This window comes from Liolophura sinensis, chromosome 10, assembly GCF_032854445.1.
Source record: "Liolophura sinensis isolate JHLJ2023 chromosome 10, CUHK_Ljap_v2, whole genome shotgun sequence".
NCBI classification, from domain to species: Eukaryota; Metazoa; Mollusca; class Polyplacophora; order Chitonida; family Chitonidae; genus Liolophura; species Liolophura sinensis.
In genome coordinates this window covers 13,948,741-13,966,578 of record NC_088304.1, presented here as the reverse complement: position 1 = coordinate 13,966,578, position 17,838 = coordinate 13,948,741, and the positions used below count along the sequence as shown (strand labels likewise).

At 38.3% G+C, this 17,838-nt stretch overlaps 1 protein-coding gene across 1 annotated transcript in view; it reads left to right on the top strand.

The window, feature by feature from the left end:
• The window catches only part of LOC135476120 (neurofibromin-like), an 82,917-nt gene that overhangs the window by 4,492 nt on the left and 60,587 nt on the right, over window positions 1-17,838 (top strand). Inside the window, 18 exon segments of the mRNA XM_064756024.1 lie at window positions 735-818; window positions 1,416-1,484; window positions 2,673-2,791; window positions 3,321-3,442; window positions 3,715-3,785; window positions 4,714-4,789; window positions 5,181-5,284; window positions 6,130-6,195; window positions 6,554-6,733; window positions 7,442-7,651; window positions 9,801-9,935; window positions 11,148-11,267; window positions 13,127-13,240; window positions 13,869-13,948; window positions 14,507-14,690; window positions 16,174-16,360; window positions 16,946-17,019; window positions 17,627-17,782. Coding sequence (XP_064612094.1) covers window positions 735-818; window positions 1,416-1,484; window positions 2,673-2,791; window positions 3,321-3,442; window positions 3,715-3,785; window positions 4,714-4,789; window positions 5,181-5,284; window positions 6,130-6,195; window positions 6,554-6,733; window positions 7,442-7,651; window positions 9,801-9,935; window positions 11,148-11,267; window positions 13,127-13,240; window positions 13,869-13,948; window positions 14,507-14,690; window positions 16,174-16,360; window positions 16,946-17,019; window positions 17,627-17,782 — 2,151 coding nt within the window.

Below are 17,838 nucleotides of genomic sequence, written 5' to 3'. Positions count from 1 at the left end.
ATTGGAGTACAGTGGATATACAAGGGGGTGTTTATTATCACCAGTCTGGCTCACAAGCCTTGGTTCTGCTAGCCCACAGTGATGCTGTCACTCACAACCCCTTTATCTGGGACACTCACTGTGCTGGTTCAGGTTCCAGCCTTGTGGGTGTAGGTGGGGTCATTGATATTCCCCTGCATAAACTGTTCTAGGATGTGGTTTTTTGGCTACCGTTGTGGTTGTTTAAGTGAATTTCATTGGAGGTCACTAATTATGTCCTCTGTCATTGTGAGAAACACCTGTACTTAAAACGTGGGACTGTTGAGGAGTTATTTGCTGGAGGCTGGTGGTGTTTTACTCCAGGCATTCCAACCGGCGTTCTGCATTTAGGGCTTAGTGCAACGACTGGTTGACCCGTATCGATATATTGGCTCTGGTAGGGCAGTTTACTTGCCTTTGGTAAGTTGTCTCAGTGAAACAGTACTAGTTAAAAGAGTGCTGGAAATCCATCCTGCAGCAGAGAAGCACATTACATGCGCTCTGGTGGTGTACTTATAGTATCAAAATGAAACATATTAAGCATGTTGCTAAAACCTAGTCAATCAATGAATCAGTATTGGCTGGGGCTTTCAGTCAATATATTTGTAAGGTACCTGGTGAAGGTCAGTGGGTTACTGCGGAACGAGGGTTTCCTCCATCCTATAAAAGATAAGTAAATGAACTAGTGAACAAAATTGTAATCCTTCCATCCACAGCGTATCATAGGACCTGAGGCAGAGAGGAACTATTATGAGTCGCAGCTCATCATTCTGGACACGCTGGAACAGGTCCTTAACTCCGTGAGTACTTGTCACCTCGCTGCAATGTCACCAGATTTGGTTCATTCGGTTGTACTGTCTTAGCACATGCCACTCGACAACTCACTCGACATTTTAAACGAGTGAGAAGGTCAAGATGACCTGTGGAACAGATATACTTCCTGTACGTGTTTTCTTTTTTTTTTTATTGTGAACACTATCATTGTACATCATTGTTCGCTAGAGTGAAATTGAGCTGTCAGGAGACCACGTTCAGGGTATATCATCGGATACCATGTACCTCATGACTTAATCATCACCAAACAAAGTAGGATCTGTACTAAGTTCTTGAAGCATAAATAATTAATGTTCTCAGCACAGAAGTAATCTTATAAAAACGTTAAGTTTTTATTTTATTGTATCTTTATTTATTTTGTGAGGAGATATTATTAACTGTGATCTAAACCAACAGCTTTGTAGTATTGTATTTTCTTTTCTTTTTTTTTTTTGTGGGTTCACCAACAACAGGAGAGCCGCTAAATAAATTTACCTTAATGACGTGTTGTATGATATTTCCACTGAGTTGTGTTCAGATTATTACAGATACGCAGAGTTAAAGTGTACATTTTGTGTTTTCAGCAACCAGAGGATACTTCAAGGTTTGATGAGACAATGTATGTCAGACTGCTTCTGCCGGAGATGTGCAAGGTAGGTCCCTTGAAATTCTTCCTCACTTTTAGTCTCAAATACCAGACTTTTTGGATGCAAAAATCAAAAACAAAAGGATTTATTTATTATTTTATTTGATTGGTGTTGTACGCAGCGTTCAAGAATATTTCACTTATACAACGGCAGCCAGCTTTGTTGTGGGAGGAAACCAGGCAGAGCCTGGGAAAACCCGCGACCATCCACAGGTTGCCGGCAGACCTTTCCACTTCAGCATGAGCTGGAGTTGAACTCACAGAAACTACATTGGTGAGAGGCTTCTGGGTCATTACGCTGTACTAGCGCGCTAACCGAGCCACAGAGACCCTCAGCAAAAAAAGGACAAATATGGAAACATACATGTACATATACATACACAAGGGCTACAATAGTCGTTAGATGGCTTGAATATTTGGGAATAAATGTTCCATATCATGAAATTATCGTGACCTTTCTTTATTTCCTCGTTAATCCAGTCTACTTGAGATATATCCTCTGATGCTGCCTTACTAGTCTTCATATTTGTTTTTTTTATTTTGCACAGTAGAAGTTCTTAATTAATTGTCAGATTTGGCCATGAAAGGTCGTGAATTTTTTTATTTGCTATATCTGTGGCAGTCTTGTCATAAGCATGACGACCATTTAGAATGATGGATGAGGTCATGAGTGGGTTGATAAATTTGATGTACTTACAGTATGGCATGTTACTACTGGCTGACATGATCACAGTATTAAGGACATGCCAAAGGACATTAATGGACAGACTTCTGCAGACTGCTACTTTGCTTTTTTTGAAAATCCATTATGCATACAAGGCCAAATACAGCTTCCTACTTTGGGCACATCTTTGTCTTTGTTTTTGACCCTGGTATGTTTTTGGTTCATGATTTGAATGAGGCTTGGGGGCCTCTGTGCCAAGGTGGTTAGCACGCCAGCATGGCGCAATGACAAAGGAACCTTTCACTAGTCACTGTGAGTTCAAGTCCAGCTCATGCTGGCTTCCTCTCCAGGCGTACATGGTCTTCCAGGAAGCTGCAGATGGTTGTGGGTTTCCCCCGGGCTCTCCCCGGTTTTCTCCCACCCTAATGCTCATGCCATCGTACAAGAGAAATATTCTTGAGTATTGCATAGATGTAAAACACCAATCAAATAAATGAATAAATAAACGAGGCATGTTGTTGTTGATTTCAGTTCCTGAATAACCAGATTGATACTCCCCTCAACCCCCGCCTTAAAGCTCTCGCCTCCAACGTCCTCTTCGCTCTCAGCCTCAACAACTTCACAGCCGTCTTCAACAGAATCTCAGCAAGGTAATGGACCCTATGTTGTAAATGACTTTTGATTTCAACCATGACCATGTTGCACATTTTGGGTGGTTCTGTGAATTCCCCCAATAATCTTAGGAAGGCCTTTTGAGGCTTGGTTTAAAGGAAGGATGATGTCCTTGGAAACAAGTGTAAGTTTTAGCTCAAAATATAGTACTTTACGAGGTGTAGTTTTAGTGCATTTATAATAGACAAATTTTATTTTGTAATTACCCTTATTTCTCAATCTTTTCAAAGCTGTGAACCCTCTTTCTGGCCGTATGTGTACATGGGAAGGCCTGCCAGCTACGTGCAAATGGTTGTGGATTTTCCTCAGGCTCTTCTTGAGTACGGTGTAAAACTCCAATCAAATAAATAAATGAATCAAAAGATTTCAGAAATCAGAAAAGAGACCATTGTGTTTTTTGAGCCGACAATCAGTAATCATCAAAAGAGTCATTATCAGATATGACTTTAATTAAGTATTTATATATATTTTTGTCTATAAATTTACTATCTTTTGCTTTTTCCTTAGTTTGTGTAAGCCACGGCTGGCCACCTTGTCTGCTCCATGTGAGGACCCCCCTGATATGTCAGATCTCGACCTTATACAACACATCAATGTCGACTGCTCACGCCTCACCAAACTCCTCACAGGTATCAGTCCGGGAAGCAGTGCGCTTACCTCACTTAAGGTCACAAAGTCTTCCTGTATAAAGAGAAACAATAAGAAATTAAATAAAACTCCTAAATCTTAACAAATATAAGTGTGCATTTTTAAGTATGTGCTCGGCGTATCTAACATGATTTTTACTCGTAAATAGGATTTATGGATTTACAATATGAAAATAACAAATAATGAAAGGTTTGCCTACAGTGTGAGTAATGGTTTCAGCTTTAAAAATGTAAACATTTTGTTTGTTTTTCAGAATGTGTCCAGAAGTTGAAGTCCCTCAAACCCAAACAGGTGTTATTTTGTCTGGCATTTAACTTAGAAAGGGTACGTTTCAGTTCATGTGAAAGAAGTAAAAGATGCGTTGTTTTCTGTTCCATTTTGAATTGCATTTTTTTGTCTGAAAATACAGTTCTAGTTTGTGATGAAAGAGAGGAAAGGAACCCTGAAATCTGACTCATTTATTTATTTATTTGATTGGTGTTTTACTCGGTATTCAAGAATATTTCTGTTATATGACGGCGGCCAGCATATTATGGTGGGAGGGATCCAGGCAAAGCCTGGGGGAAACCCACGACCTTCTGCAGGTTGCTGGCAGACGTTCCCACGTACGGCCGAAGAGGAAGCCAGCATTAGTTGGAGGTCATTACGTTGTGCTAGCGTGCTAAGCAACTGAGCCACAGAGGCCCAGAAATCTGACTCATTCCTTTTTAAAAGAAAGGACAACACTAGACCAAATGTATATATGCTTCGATAGCATATCATACAGAAAGTTTAAAGAAAAATAACTTTATATTTTTGTGTTGTTGCACAACCGAGATATTGCAGTTCAAAATAAGCAAAATCATGCACATTGAGACAGTTGAAAGCACTGCCATGTTATCAGTTTCATCCAATCAGACTCAAGTTATTTCTATAACCTGAGGACACAGCTGTTTCTGCTTACGTCACTCGCACCCTGTTTTGCCTTTTAACCCCATGGGCATTGGGTATGAGTGGTGTGACGACATGGTCCATCCCAGGTTCTCGTAAGACTGCCTTATTAGAGTTATCTAGCACCTCAGCTAAAAAAGTCTGCGACCAGTTTGGCCTGTTTTCACCTCTCTTCCAAAATAACGTCGCTTCTATGATTTGATATCTTGTTTTAAGTGTTGAAGAATTACAGTGAAATGTTATCGCTGTACGGCGTAGAACGCCAACCAAGGAAAAAATGAATTGTGGGAAATTGTTAACGTCCTGTGCTTTGGTTTTCCAGGCCATATGGAACTGGATGGATAATTACCCCCAAGAGTTTACTGAACTACAGAAACAACCTAATGAAGAGTTACAAGGTGAGTTTGTGTAGATTGTGGAAACCAGTTCAGCTGGTGAACCTTAACCATGTCTTCAAATTGTCCAGTTACCTCCCTTTGTCCCCCCCTCCCCCCCCCCATCTTCAGTTTGTTGACAAATTATAAATTGTAGAACTCCTTCCCCCCTGTATCAAAGCAGTCCAAAGCTATGCACTGGTTTGTTCTTGTTATGGGTGTATGAGTGCTTGTAAAACACCTAGGTAGAACACAAGAACTGCAGCGTCACAGAAGAAAACAGTGTGTTCGTCAGCAATCTGGTCACTTTTTTTGTAGCTTATCCCTTAGTCTAACCTTAAAAATACTTACAGTACCCCATTCCTAGAATGAACAACTGCACTATTATTTAATAGTACCGAATATTTCATTTCAGATTGTTGTGACAAGCTGTTTGAGATTTATATCACGTTTGCGGAGACGTCCAGAAAAAAAGCGGTAGTGTGGCCATTCCAGATGATGTTACTGGTTCTCTGTCCAGTGAGTAATGCTACTGGGTGGATGAATTAACATGCGGTGTTATAGAAGAAGTCAAGAAGATCTTTACTGCAAATCTCGAACCTTTTCAGTCACCAGAGCACTTTTTGCAGTGGAAGTTATGCATACAATTATTATGAAAATGGTGCTAAATATGATTTATTTATGTAACTAAAGATGCAAGCCTCTTAAAACTGTGCAACATATATCTCTACAACCCATAGTTTTCTCAGAATGTTTCAAAATATTGGTTGTATAGGTGGTTGAAAAGGTGGAAGAATTATGGTATGTACTTACTTGGAGTTATCCGTTAAACATATAACAATTCTGTGCTCATAGAAAGTTTCGTCACTGTAAAATAACTTTTTCCCCAAGGCTTAATTCTGCAATTATGATAATAGATCATTAGGGATCTTTTTCACTAAGTTTTTCGTGAAGACTAACTATGTTGTTGAAATTTAAGAAAACGGATATCATTGTCTTGTTACCTATACCTGTAGCTTCTGTGATTTTGTACAACATCAAACTGAAACAGCCTTTTTCAAAGACCACTTTTGGATTGAGTTGAATCTTAACAGGTTACAGTTGGTTATTTTTCTTTTCTGTTTTTTGAAAACTGCAGAATGCAACGCTTTTTCAAATTGCTCACATTTGTAATTCTGTGATACATATAGTTTCAGGTAAACTGTGATATGTCATTTTGAGTCACCTTGATGAGCATTTGTGACCGATGTGTTCTTGGACAGGTGTGAGGCAACTTCACACAGAAACACTGAAAATAGAGAGTGAAGGCTTTTTGAAGCGAAAGCAATTGTAGTTAATTTTTGCTTTGAAAACTTCTTTTACAGAAAATCCTTGAAGAGATCAACAATGCTGATAATGGGGCCCCTTGTTCAGCTCAACATCAGAAAAAGGTTAAAAACTGTTTTTATAATCTTAGGACTGTGTTAATAATCTGATAAATGTTAAAAATTTATTGTAGATAAAATATGTAATAATTAAAACAAGTTAACTGTCCATAGAAGTATGTGAAATCGGCTCTTCTTGTAAGATAATACAACAAAAAAGTCTCGAGTATGACAGTAAACACCAAGGAGATCAATGAATTCAAATATAAAATAGTAAGTAACAGATAGGGGTTTTTTTATTGGTTTTAAATGTTTCTTTTCTCTCTCCAGTAATGCATATTGTTTTCCAGTAGTCCTTAAAAAGTTCTGTTGCTAAGCTGACAAAAAAATTCACATTAGTCACATTTTTAAATGTAATTTACAGAAACAGTTTATTGATGATTTGAGGCGTGCGATCTCGGGTCATCACGGCGTATCGCGTCAGCTGACAGAGGGTGCTGCGGTCACGTGCGTGCGTCTGTGTAAGGCTTCCACCTACATCAATCAGAAAGACCGTTTGAATGTTCTCTTCTCCTTGGTGCAAACCGTCATTCAGGATTTAAAGGTAGTATATATATACATATCATTGTACTCTGGGCTGATTTTTCCTCCAACAAATGAAAAAAGAATTTCAGTATTGGTGGTTTAATTGTACCCAGAAAACTGGCCATTGTCGTAAAAGTGAATATAACATTTCTTCATTAATCAGTCAAAATTTTTATTTTAAAATTTAAATTTTTAAATTGGTTGTAATTTATAGTTTTATGTTATTGCTGATTAAGTGGTCAAATACACTGCACTCCAGATCACAAGTACTTCGGTCAAACTTTTTATTTCAGTTGCTGTCTCAATTTAAAATTTATTTTTTTTTGTTTGTGTGAAAAAAAAACAATAAAACAATGAATATGCTTGGAATAAATATTTAATTACATACGGAGATCCAAATGATAAATCACAGTTGAGTATAACTAATAAAAACTGTTTTATTGCTGATCAAGTGGTAAAATGCCCTGCACTCACAAGATCACAAGCACTTCATCCATGAGGTAAAGAGTTCAAATCCAGGTCTGAGTGATTTTGCAGGAGAAAGTTTGTTGTTTTTTTTTTTGTTTTTGTTACTAGTCGCTGTGGTTTCAGTCATGTGTTTTTATTCACCCATAAAGTCACATAGTTGTAAAATTTAATTAAAGTTGACTATGACGTGCATGTAAAACCCTAATAAAAGAGACACGTATTTAAAATTTTCCTTGTATGTCTGTCTTTCCTGTTATAGATTTTACTCTTCAACCCCAGCCCCAGCAAGCCTTTCTCACGGAACCAGAGCATTGTGGGTCAGGACCTGGATCTAGTCATTGACTGCTTTGTGTCGTTTTTCCGCATCAACCCTTACAGCAACGACGTCTTGAAAGTTTGCCTCAACCCTAACTCCCCGTCGGTCTATCATTATGTTTTAGTCAACGCGCTCTATAGGATCATCATGCAGGTATTGTCAAAAGTCCATGGTGTTCAAATTTCATTCTTAGCGAGGTATACTACATGTAGATCGTGCATTGGAAGAGCTGTGAGAACTTCGTGAGAGTTTTATGTCAAGCTCTTCTGTACACACCCTGTGCTAGACCCTCAGAACTGGGTGCAGAAGTCTCTTTGCCTAAAAGAAGAAGCATTCATCGCATATCTCTGCAAACATTTCAAAATGCGAAGAGTTATATATAGGGTCCATTTTTTGGAAATCTGACAAAAAATGTTTTAAATTCTTAAGTAAGCTTTATGTGACAAAATCTAATCTGAACAATTAATGTTGAGAAGGACAAGACATTTCATGAATGCTAATGGACTAGGAGATTTATCTGATAAGTTTACATCTTTCTGTTACATGTAAATGTATTGTACATGTAGGTGCGTCATCAGCTTTACATATTTCTGTACACATATATACGCTGTATATGTAAAATTTCTTTATCAGTTTTTCATGTACACCCGTATGCCCAGTATATGTGAAGTTTCTTTCATCAATTGTACTTATTAATATTTCTGTACTTGTATACCCTGTATATGTGAAGTTTCATCATCAGTTTTACTTATTTCTGTATGCGTAAACCCTGTGTATGTGAAGTTTCATCATCAGTTTTACATATTTCCATATGCATATATCCAGTGTATGTGCAGTTTCGTCATCAGTTTTACATATTTCTGTATGCATATACCCAGTGTATGTGCAGTTTCGTCATCAGTTTTACCTATTTCTGTATGCACATACCCAGTGTATGTGCAGTTTCATCATCAGTTTTACCTATTTCCGTATGCATATATCCAGTGTATGTGAAGTTTCGTCATCAGTTTTACCTCTTTCCGTATGCATATACCCAGTGTATGTTCAGTTTCGTCATCAGTTTATATATTTCTGTATGCATATATCCAGTGTATGTGCAGTTTCGTCATCAGTTTTACCTATTTCCGTATGCATATACCCAGTGTATGTTCAGTTTCGTCATCAGTTTATATATTTCTGTATGCATATATCCAGTGTATGTGCAGTTTCGTAATCAGTTTTACCTATTTCCGTATGCATATACCCAGTGTATGTGAAGTTTCGTCACCAGTTTTACCTATTTCCGTATGCATATACCCAGTGTATGTGAAGTTTCGTCATCAGTTTATATATTTCTGTATGCATATATCCAGTGTATGTGCTGTTTCGTCATCAGTTTTACCTATTTCCATATGCATATACCCAGTGTATGTTCAGTTTCGTCATCAGTTTATATATTTCTGTATGCATATATCCAGTGTATGTGCAGTTTCGTCATCAGTTTATATATTTCTGTATGCATATACCCAGTGTATGTTCAGTTTCGTCATCAGTTTATATATTTCTATATGCATATATCCAGTGTATATGAAGTTTCGTCATCAGTTTTACCTATTTACGTATGCATATACCCAGTGTATGTTCAGTTTCGTCATCAGTTTATAAATTTCTGTATGCATATATCCAGTGTATGTGCAGTTTCGTCATCAGTTTTACCTCTTTCCGTATGCATATACCCAGTGTATGTTCAGTTTCGTCATCAGTTTATATATTTCTGTATGCATATATCCAGTGTATATGCAGTTTCGTAATCAGTTTTACCTATTTCCGTATGCATATACCCAGTGTATGTGAAGTTTCGTCACCAGTTTTACCTATTTCCGTATGCATATACCCAGTGTATGTGAAGTTTCGTCACCAGTTTTACCTATTTCCGTATGCATATACCCTGTGTATGTGCTGTTTCGTAATCAGTTTTACCTATTTCTGTATGCATATACCCAGTGTATGTGAAATTTCGTAATCAGTTTTACCTATTTCCGTATGCATATACCCTGTGTGTGTGAAGTTTCGTCACCAGTTTTACCTATTTCCGTATGCATGTATCTAGTGTGTGTGAAGTTTTGTCATCAGTTTTACATATTTCCATGCACATATCCCCTTGTAAGTGAAGTTTCGCCATCAGTTTACATATTTCCGTATGCATATACCCTGTGTATGTGAAGTTTCTTTATCAGTTTTACATTATTTTGTATATATATATGACTAATATATGTGAAGTTTCTTCATGATGTTAATACCATGTATCGGCCACCTGTTGCAGCCTCGCCTCTCCTGGTGGCCTCAGATCACAGTGATTTATGGAAAGGCTGCCGAGCTGCGCTCTATGTTCACCGATACCCTCAACAAGTTCACACAGGGCTGTCTGGGTCAGCAACACCTGATGAAAATTCCACAGGTGAGCGCTACAGCTGTACATTTTTTCACTTTCAAGTTGTCATTCTGTCAGTGTTTACTAGGCTTCTCCGTTATCCTGTTTCAGTACTACTGTGATAAATGGAATATGAGTGCATGTATATGTTTTCATGTGACAGAATAGGTAATTATAGTGCGCTGTACTCTTGTCAACCTTGACTTATCTTTTGGATTGTGCTGAATTAACTTTTTTTCAAGGCCAACACTGCCTGGAGCATTTAATGATTTGCCCAGGAAACATCTTGCTTGATGGATAATGAGGGGCATCTGTGGCTGAGTTGGTTAGCGCACTAGCGCAGCGTGATGACCCAGAAGCCTCTCACAAATGTGGTCGCTGTGAGTTCAAGCCCAGCTCATGCTGTCTTCCTCTCCGACCGTAAGTGGGAAGGTCTGCCAGCACACAGCGGATGGTCATGGGTTTCCCCCAGGCTCTGTTCGGAAATATTCTTGAGTACAGCATGAAACACCAATCCAATAAATAAATTGATGGATATTGAGTCTGCAAGTTCAAATCCAACTCCTCCAGCTTGAGGTAGTTTTTAAGCCAGATGATTTATCATGTACCTGGTAAGGTGAGATGGTTTTGCCACTGTCGAATTACCTTAAACTATATGTTGACAAATTTTAAAAGCCCCTGCCTTTGTTTTTGGCAAAAATGGAATATTCTTGGGTCTAGTTTAAACTGTTCAAGGGGGCCTCCGTGGCTCATTTGGTTAGCGCGCTAGCGCAGCGTAATGACCCAGGAGCCTCTCACCAATACAGTCGCTGTGAGTTGAAGTCCAGCTCATGCTGGCTTCCTCTCTGGCCGTAAGTGGTAAGGACTGTGCACACCGTGGGGATGGTTGAAGGTTTCCCTCAGGCTCTGCCTGGTTTCCTCCCACCATACGACAGCTGGCTGCCATCGTATAAATGAAATATTCTTGAGTACGGTGTAAGACCAATCAGATAAATTAATAAACTGTTCAAGGCTGTACTCCTCATTACTATGCAGTGTATATATTAAGGTCGTGTTCAATATGGCAGTTTTGCCTTTATATGTATCTTAAAAGCTACGCGACCTAAACTAATTATGAAAAATTGACATTTGTATAGATATGTTGTTGTTATTGTTGTTGCGACTGAACATTGAAGCCAAGGAACCTTGAATAATCATGACATGTTTGACATTGACTTCTTCTTCTTGTGATTGTGACAGAGTATCACCCGAGTGACGGGACTTAAGCTGATCAAAGCCACGGAGGACTCTGTCAGCTACAAGGAGCTGTTATTGTGGATCGTCAGGCTCATACATGCTGACCCTTACCTCATGTTACATGTGAGTACTACACAAATCATTTGCTCTTCTGTTCACTTGAAACGTGGTGAGTTGTGGACGCACAGTTAAAGAGCTTGTTTCTTAATCTCCTGGAAAACGTAGGACATTCGTTCAGTCCCAGCCTCAGACAGGAATTTTCGGGATTGTTCAGACTTTCGTTTTCAAGGTCGCCTTGGTGACTGTAGAGTGTCAAACAGTTCCCATAGAGCCTTGTGGGGGTTTTATTTATTTATCTGACATGTTTTATGCTCTACCCAAGAATATTTCACTTTATGCGACAATGGACAATATTATGGTGGGAAATAAAAGCAGAAATCCATGACCATCCACAGGTTGCTGTAGACCAATGCATTTGCTGTGAGTTCAAGTCCAGTAAGTGGGAAGGTCTGCCAGCAACCTGCAGATGGTCGTGGGTTTCCCCCAGGCTCTGCTCGGTTTCCTCCCACCATAATGCTGGCCGCCATTGTATAAGTAAAATATTCTTGAGTGCGGCATAAGCCACATTCAAATAAATAAGTACAGCCCTATCCTGTGTATTTATCAAAAAGGTTATATCAAATTTAGTAACTAATTTCCAGCAAGCATGGAAATTACGTCCTGGTTTAATGAAACGGGCTTATTGTAATTCTTCAACCTTTTCGCAGGCATTTATCCAAGCATATTCTGAAGGCATTTTTAGTATTCTGTATAGACTGATAAAATTATACCTTTTTTTATGAAGCCCTGAATTTGGAAAATCCAACAAAGTGTAGTTTTGTCTCCAAAATCGAATTAAAAATGTGCATAATTTGCTGTAAAATTGCTTTTTCACATTTGAAAAGGTTGATGAATTTAACAGGGTATCTAGGTTATCCCTAGATTACCCTGACCAAATACAGGTATGTTGTACAGGTATGAAATGTTCTTTCAGATAATAGCTAAGGGCCACTTCATACCAAGCAGGCTTCTTGAGATTAGAGGTCAGGTACTTGTACCCACTTGAGGCATCTAGCATGTACATGATACTTTGTCTTGTTTTATATATATTGATGTATTTTTTGGATTGGATTTTGAAGTACATCTATCCTATATATTGTTTTCTCTGTGAAGGCTTTAGGGAAGAACAGTTTCTTTGTAAATTGAACGAGCTAGCTAAGGTAAAGATTATTTGACTAAATAAGATATGCAACATGCAGTATTTGTTTGTTACAGTTGAAATGGAAGCAGCTTTCCAGTGCTTATACAAGCAGTAGTTTGTGGGTTAGTAGCCCATAAGCTCAGTTTGTAGAGCTCTGGACCTTGTCTGCCGAGGCCCGAGTTAGGATCCTGGTGTGACCCACGTAGTTAAAACATTCATCCATTACACTGGTGCTGTGACCGAACAGCTTTTCTAGAAGCGCAGGGCTAGCGCAGCGTAATGACCCAGGAGTCTCTCACCAATGCCGTCGCTGTGAGTTCAAGTCCAGCTCATGCTGGCTTCCTCTCCGGCCGTAAGTGGGAAGGTCTGCCAGCAACCTGCAGATGGTCGTGGATTTCCCCCGGACTGGGCCCGGTTTCCACCCACCATAATGCTGACTGCCGTCGTATAAGTGAAATATTATATAAGTGAAAAAAAACACCAATCAAATAAATAAATAGAAGCGCAGGGCTTTGGGCCTGTGAATGTAGGTGTGTCTTGGGAGAGGGGAAGATTTAAATGGGGAGGAGTGTAAAGAGGAGCAGCTGTACACTACTTACACTAGCAGTAGCTAGCAGGAATTCCTTTTAGCTCAGTTGGTAGATGTTGGCTGCTGAGACTGGGTTCAAATCCTGGCGTGACTCGTGTAGTTAAAACCTTTAATCATTACACAGTTATGCTTAGACTGTTTACCTTTTTTCAGAATCCTGGTAAGCTTGGTCACGAGATCCAGAGCAGTACATTAGAGCTGATCAATGGCTTGGTGTCCCTGGTTCACCAACAAAGCATGCCGGAGATTGCCCAGGAGGCCATGGAGGTACGAATGACAGCTGCGATAATGACATGGATAATTCACAAGGAAGTTTGAATACCATAAGGGTCATTTGAGTGGATAAGTCAGTGAGATGCTGAGTGTTTATAGTGGGCTGCATATAACGATGCAAATGTTGCACAGGGAAGTTTGAATAACAAAAATATTATGTGAATGGGAGGTGAAGTTTAGATAAAAATGTTTATGGTGTGAAAAATTCCATGTATTATTTACATGTATGTTGACTGTTTATAATGGTAATAATACGAAATATGGTAAGGGAAGGGAGTAGACATTAAACTTTTATTAATGATTATTTCATAAATAAGTCATAAATTTTCATAAATTATTTTATCAATAAGTGGTGTTCTGTTTGCGTAGTGTGAAAGATTGCTTTTATCTGTCAAAAGGCAATTTTGATATTTTTACCCTTGTGTAAATAATAAAACTATTTCTTTAAGGGGAAATGTTTTTTTTAAGGGGAAATGTTTTTTTAAGGGGACACTTTAGCAGATACACATACACTGCATATAGGCAACCGATTCTTGCTGGCATGTGCTGGTGCATAATGAATGTTGACTTGTCTGTCATATTCTCTGATGTCTGAATTAATTGTTCACATTTCCTGTTTCAGTCCCTGCTGTGTCTTCACCAGCCAGATAACATAGAGCTGTGGAACCCCGAAGCTCCCATCAGTACATTCTGGGATGTCAGGTATGTACTAAAACTAATATAATCAAATAAAATACATGTTTTCCGCAAAAGTCTATATCAGAATGAATCAATTTATAACAACTGTAAACATCAAGGTGAGTTAATAGTGCTTTTATTCTGATTTGAAGAGTGAAAGATTAAATGAGCCCCTGACTGAACTTTAGTCTGTGATAGTTGTAATTGTATATAAAAGTGAACACCATTGGATTACATTTTTCCCATATAATTACTCTCTTTGTGCTATGGCGAAATAAAAAAGGATAAGCAGAATAACAGTAAACATCGCAGTTTCGAGTTATTGACTACCCCAATTCCTGAACCATTTCAGTGTAATTTGTGCACATTTTTCGTTTGGTTTTCAAGACAAAACTGTTTTAATTGAATTGGCCAATTTCAGGGCTTCACAGAAAGTATAATTTTATCAGTCCACACAGAATATGTTTGAATAAGTACTTTACAAACAAGCAATAAGGTTGAAGAATTACAGTAGGTGGGTTTTGTCTCGTAGCTCAGGTAACATGTTGACAAACTCAAAACTCTGGTCGTTTATACTTTCAGCTCCCATGTTCTTTTCTCCATCTCCCAAAAGCTGATCCAACATCACATGTTGAACTACACTGAGATTTTAAAATGGCTAAGAGAGATCTTGGTGTGGCGTAATACATTCCTGCAGAAGCACAAGGAGTACGCCAACTTTGGCAGTAACATCCGTATGTGTCGACAAGCTCATATCAAGCTAGAGGTAAGAGACAGAAGGGCACAAACTCGAGGCTGGTACAAATACCGGCTCAGTTGAGACTGAAACGAGTTGAGACGAAAAATAGTTAAAGGAGAAGAAAATTTAAATATCAATGAAACAACATTGAAAAGAGTATGCATTTCCTCTCAGGTGTATACCATAAAAAAATTCTAATACGTACCTCAAGTTGATAAATTATAAATAAAGTCGGCGCCAAAATCTGCTGTGGGCGACTCCATTTTGCCTAAGAACTAGTCCTGAAGCCTTCTGGGTTAGGAGGAGAATTGCAGTCGGAAACCACCAAAGTTCAGTTCGTACATTTCTGGTAGAACTCTTCTTCCCAGAAGGTAGCGAACAGTACAGTTCATATTCCGCTTGACGATTGGAAAACCGGAATGTTGGACGTTGGTTCCGAGTTTACATGAACAAGCCGGCAGTTTTAAAACAACTCTCATTTGCTGAGAGGCAAGACACCCTAGGCGTAAATTAAAGGGTGTTAAAGATGGAGGACGCGATGAACTCAACGATTTATGCCAGCTTTGCCGTTTTCAGGCTTTACGTGTATGGCGAGGAAAAATCGCAAAATTATGCATCAGGCACCACGAGATAGAAAAAAATCTGCTCGTTTCATCCTATATTGTCATGTTTTTAAGTTTTCTTCTCCTTTAAAGGGAAGAAGTTAAGAAGAATCAAGAGTTAATAAAACAATATTCCTTACATACATATGAAGCAGGAGACCCGTATCAAGTTACACTATGCTATCTGCAACAAAAAAACTTTGAGTTTTTTCTGACCCTAATTATGGTACTGGTATTTAATGTTAGGATGATCAGTGTTGAGTTTGAAAAGTAATAATTATTTTTTACCCGAATTCTATAATTAGTATTTAATGTTAGAATATGCTGTTTATGTTATTTGCATGATTTGCACATTTCACAGCTCAGTTTCACGAGAAAAAAAAAACATCATTGCCATTCAACATTGTCTATATGTAGTACATAAAGCCGATATGTGTGGTAAAACCATGTCACCACTTTTACAAGTAATTTGTTGAAAAAAACTTTTACAAATAGGAAAATAAATCTCCCTAATTCTTAAACCTTCTCAACTGTCTATGCAACCAATATTTTGAAACATTCTGAGAGAACCATGGAGTGTAGAGAAATAATTTGCACACTTTTATGAAGCTTGCAGCTCTTTAGTGACACAAACAAATCTTTTTTAGCATCGTTTTCATAATAATTGTAGGCATATAGTCAAACTGAAAAATGTGCATCTGAGTTTGAATAGGTTAAAGATTTACATCTGTTTCAAATGTAGGTTTCAATAATCTTTCCACTGACATTCCCCTCATTTTTTTTTTTTTTGTTGTTTTTTTAAACATTTTAGATTTGCTCTGATTTTTCCATAGCCAATATAAAAGGATGTGTTAAAGAATAAATGTAAACACTGAATCTTTACATGAAGTTTCCACATCTCTCCCCAGGTGGTGTTTTTTATGTACCTATGGAGTATTGACATCGACGCCGTCCTCACGGCCATGTCGTGCTTCACGCTGCTCTGTGAGGAGGCGGAGATTCGCTGTGGGGCAGACGAGGTCGCCGTGACACAAATACTGCCCAACTACGGGGTGTACTGGGAACTGGCAGCCGCGAGCACTGTGCTCACTACAGGTACCATGTCCCTATAACCAAATATGTATGTCTGTGACACTGTAAAGGAAACTTAGTGACCGTCATGTGATTTCTGTCATGCTTTCTCAGAAAATATGTTGTCACAAGTTTCTTAGGAAAATCACTATAATACCCACTGGTCTTTTTTTTTTTTCCATTACATGTTGTTAATAATAGCATTTTAGTATGACTGTCATTTTGTATGTAAAAATAAGCAAATTGAAATCAAATTCAGACGGATTTCATGTTGTTCATTTAGATGTGTTTCATTATTTGTTTGATTAGCGTTGAATGCCATATGCTCAAGAATATTTAATGTACCTGTGTGTCAGGTTTATGGGTAGAGTTGCCCAGAATATACCACTGACATTTGCCAGATTCCAGACAAATCCCCTGTCTGAAAGCCGTAGCCTGTACTTTGGAAGGTTTTCCAGCAACCTGCGGATGGTCGTGGGTTTCCCCCTGGCTCTGGCCGGTTTCCTTCCACCATTACGCTGGCCATCGTCGTATAAGTGAATTATTTTTGAGCATGGCCTGAAACACCAATCGGATAAATAAATAAATAAATAAATAAATTTATTGCAGGAAGAGCAGCACTGCAGAAAAGAATTATGGGTCTTTTACGTAAGATTGAACATTCCACACCTGGTAACATGCAGGTAAGCTTGTGCTTGTAGATGGTATCTTCATCTGAAAATCGGGAAGAATTTGAATATGGATGTAATAAAATGAAATTTTAAATTTACTTATGAAAGGATATTAATATGCATATACAACCATCATGGGAAGCAATTTTAGCTATAAGGAAATAAATTAGGGAAAGCTTTTGTTGTATGTTTGATTATTTAGGGATCGCGGTCTACAGAACGGGATATCTATTGTATTTGCTCTGTTTTTTCTTATTATTTTTTTTTTTTTTCACCAACCCTGTGAGCAGGATTTTTCCAACACTGTTCAACATACAGGTCCCAAATTTGGCTCATCTTATCTGTCAGATATTCTCCAGGGTTTTTTTTTTTAATTTTCTCTAGGTCATGTGGTTGGGCCGTCATATTGGATTTTGTTTGAAGCCTTTAAAAATCTTCTTAAGAAACACTGAACCAATTGTTCTGAAATTTCATATGCAGGTAGACCATTCGTAGTTACAAAAAGTTTGCAAAAATTGTTGACTTAATGTGAAAACTTTGGAAGCTCGGCAATGGTCGAAGTTGTGAGAAATGTCGTCATATTCATTACTGAGATAGAAGTCATGTTCTGATTGACTAGGCTTGGGAAGACACCTGCAGAAACTGGGAAACTACCACCAAGATCTTAGAGAATCATCCAAAAGTTAAACTGGAGGAGGGAGCTGCAGTCGTCATGGAAACCATCAGGGCGAGAAGGAAACCTTCCCATCATGCAACTACAGATCATGAATTAGAGGTTTGGGATGTTATTTTGATACACTGTACTTTTTCACCCACTTTCACTTTCCAGTC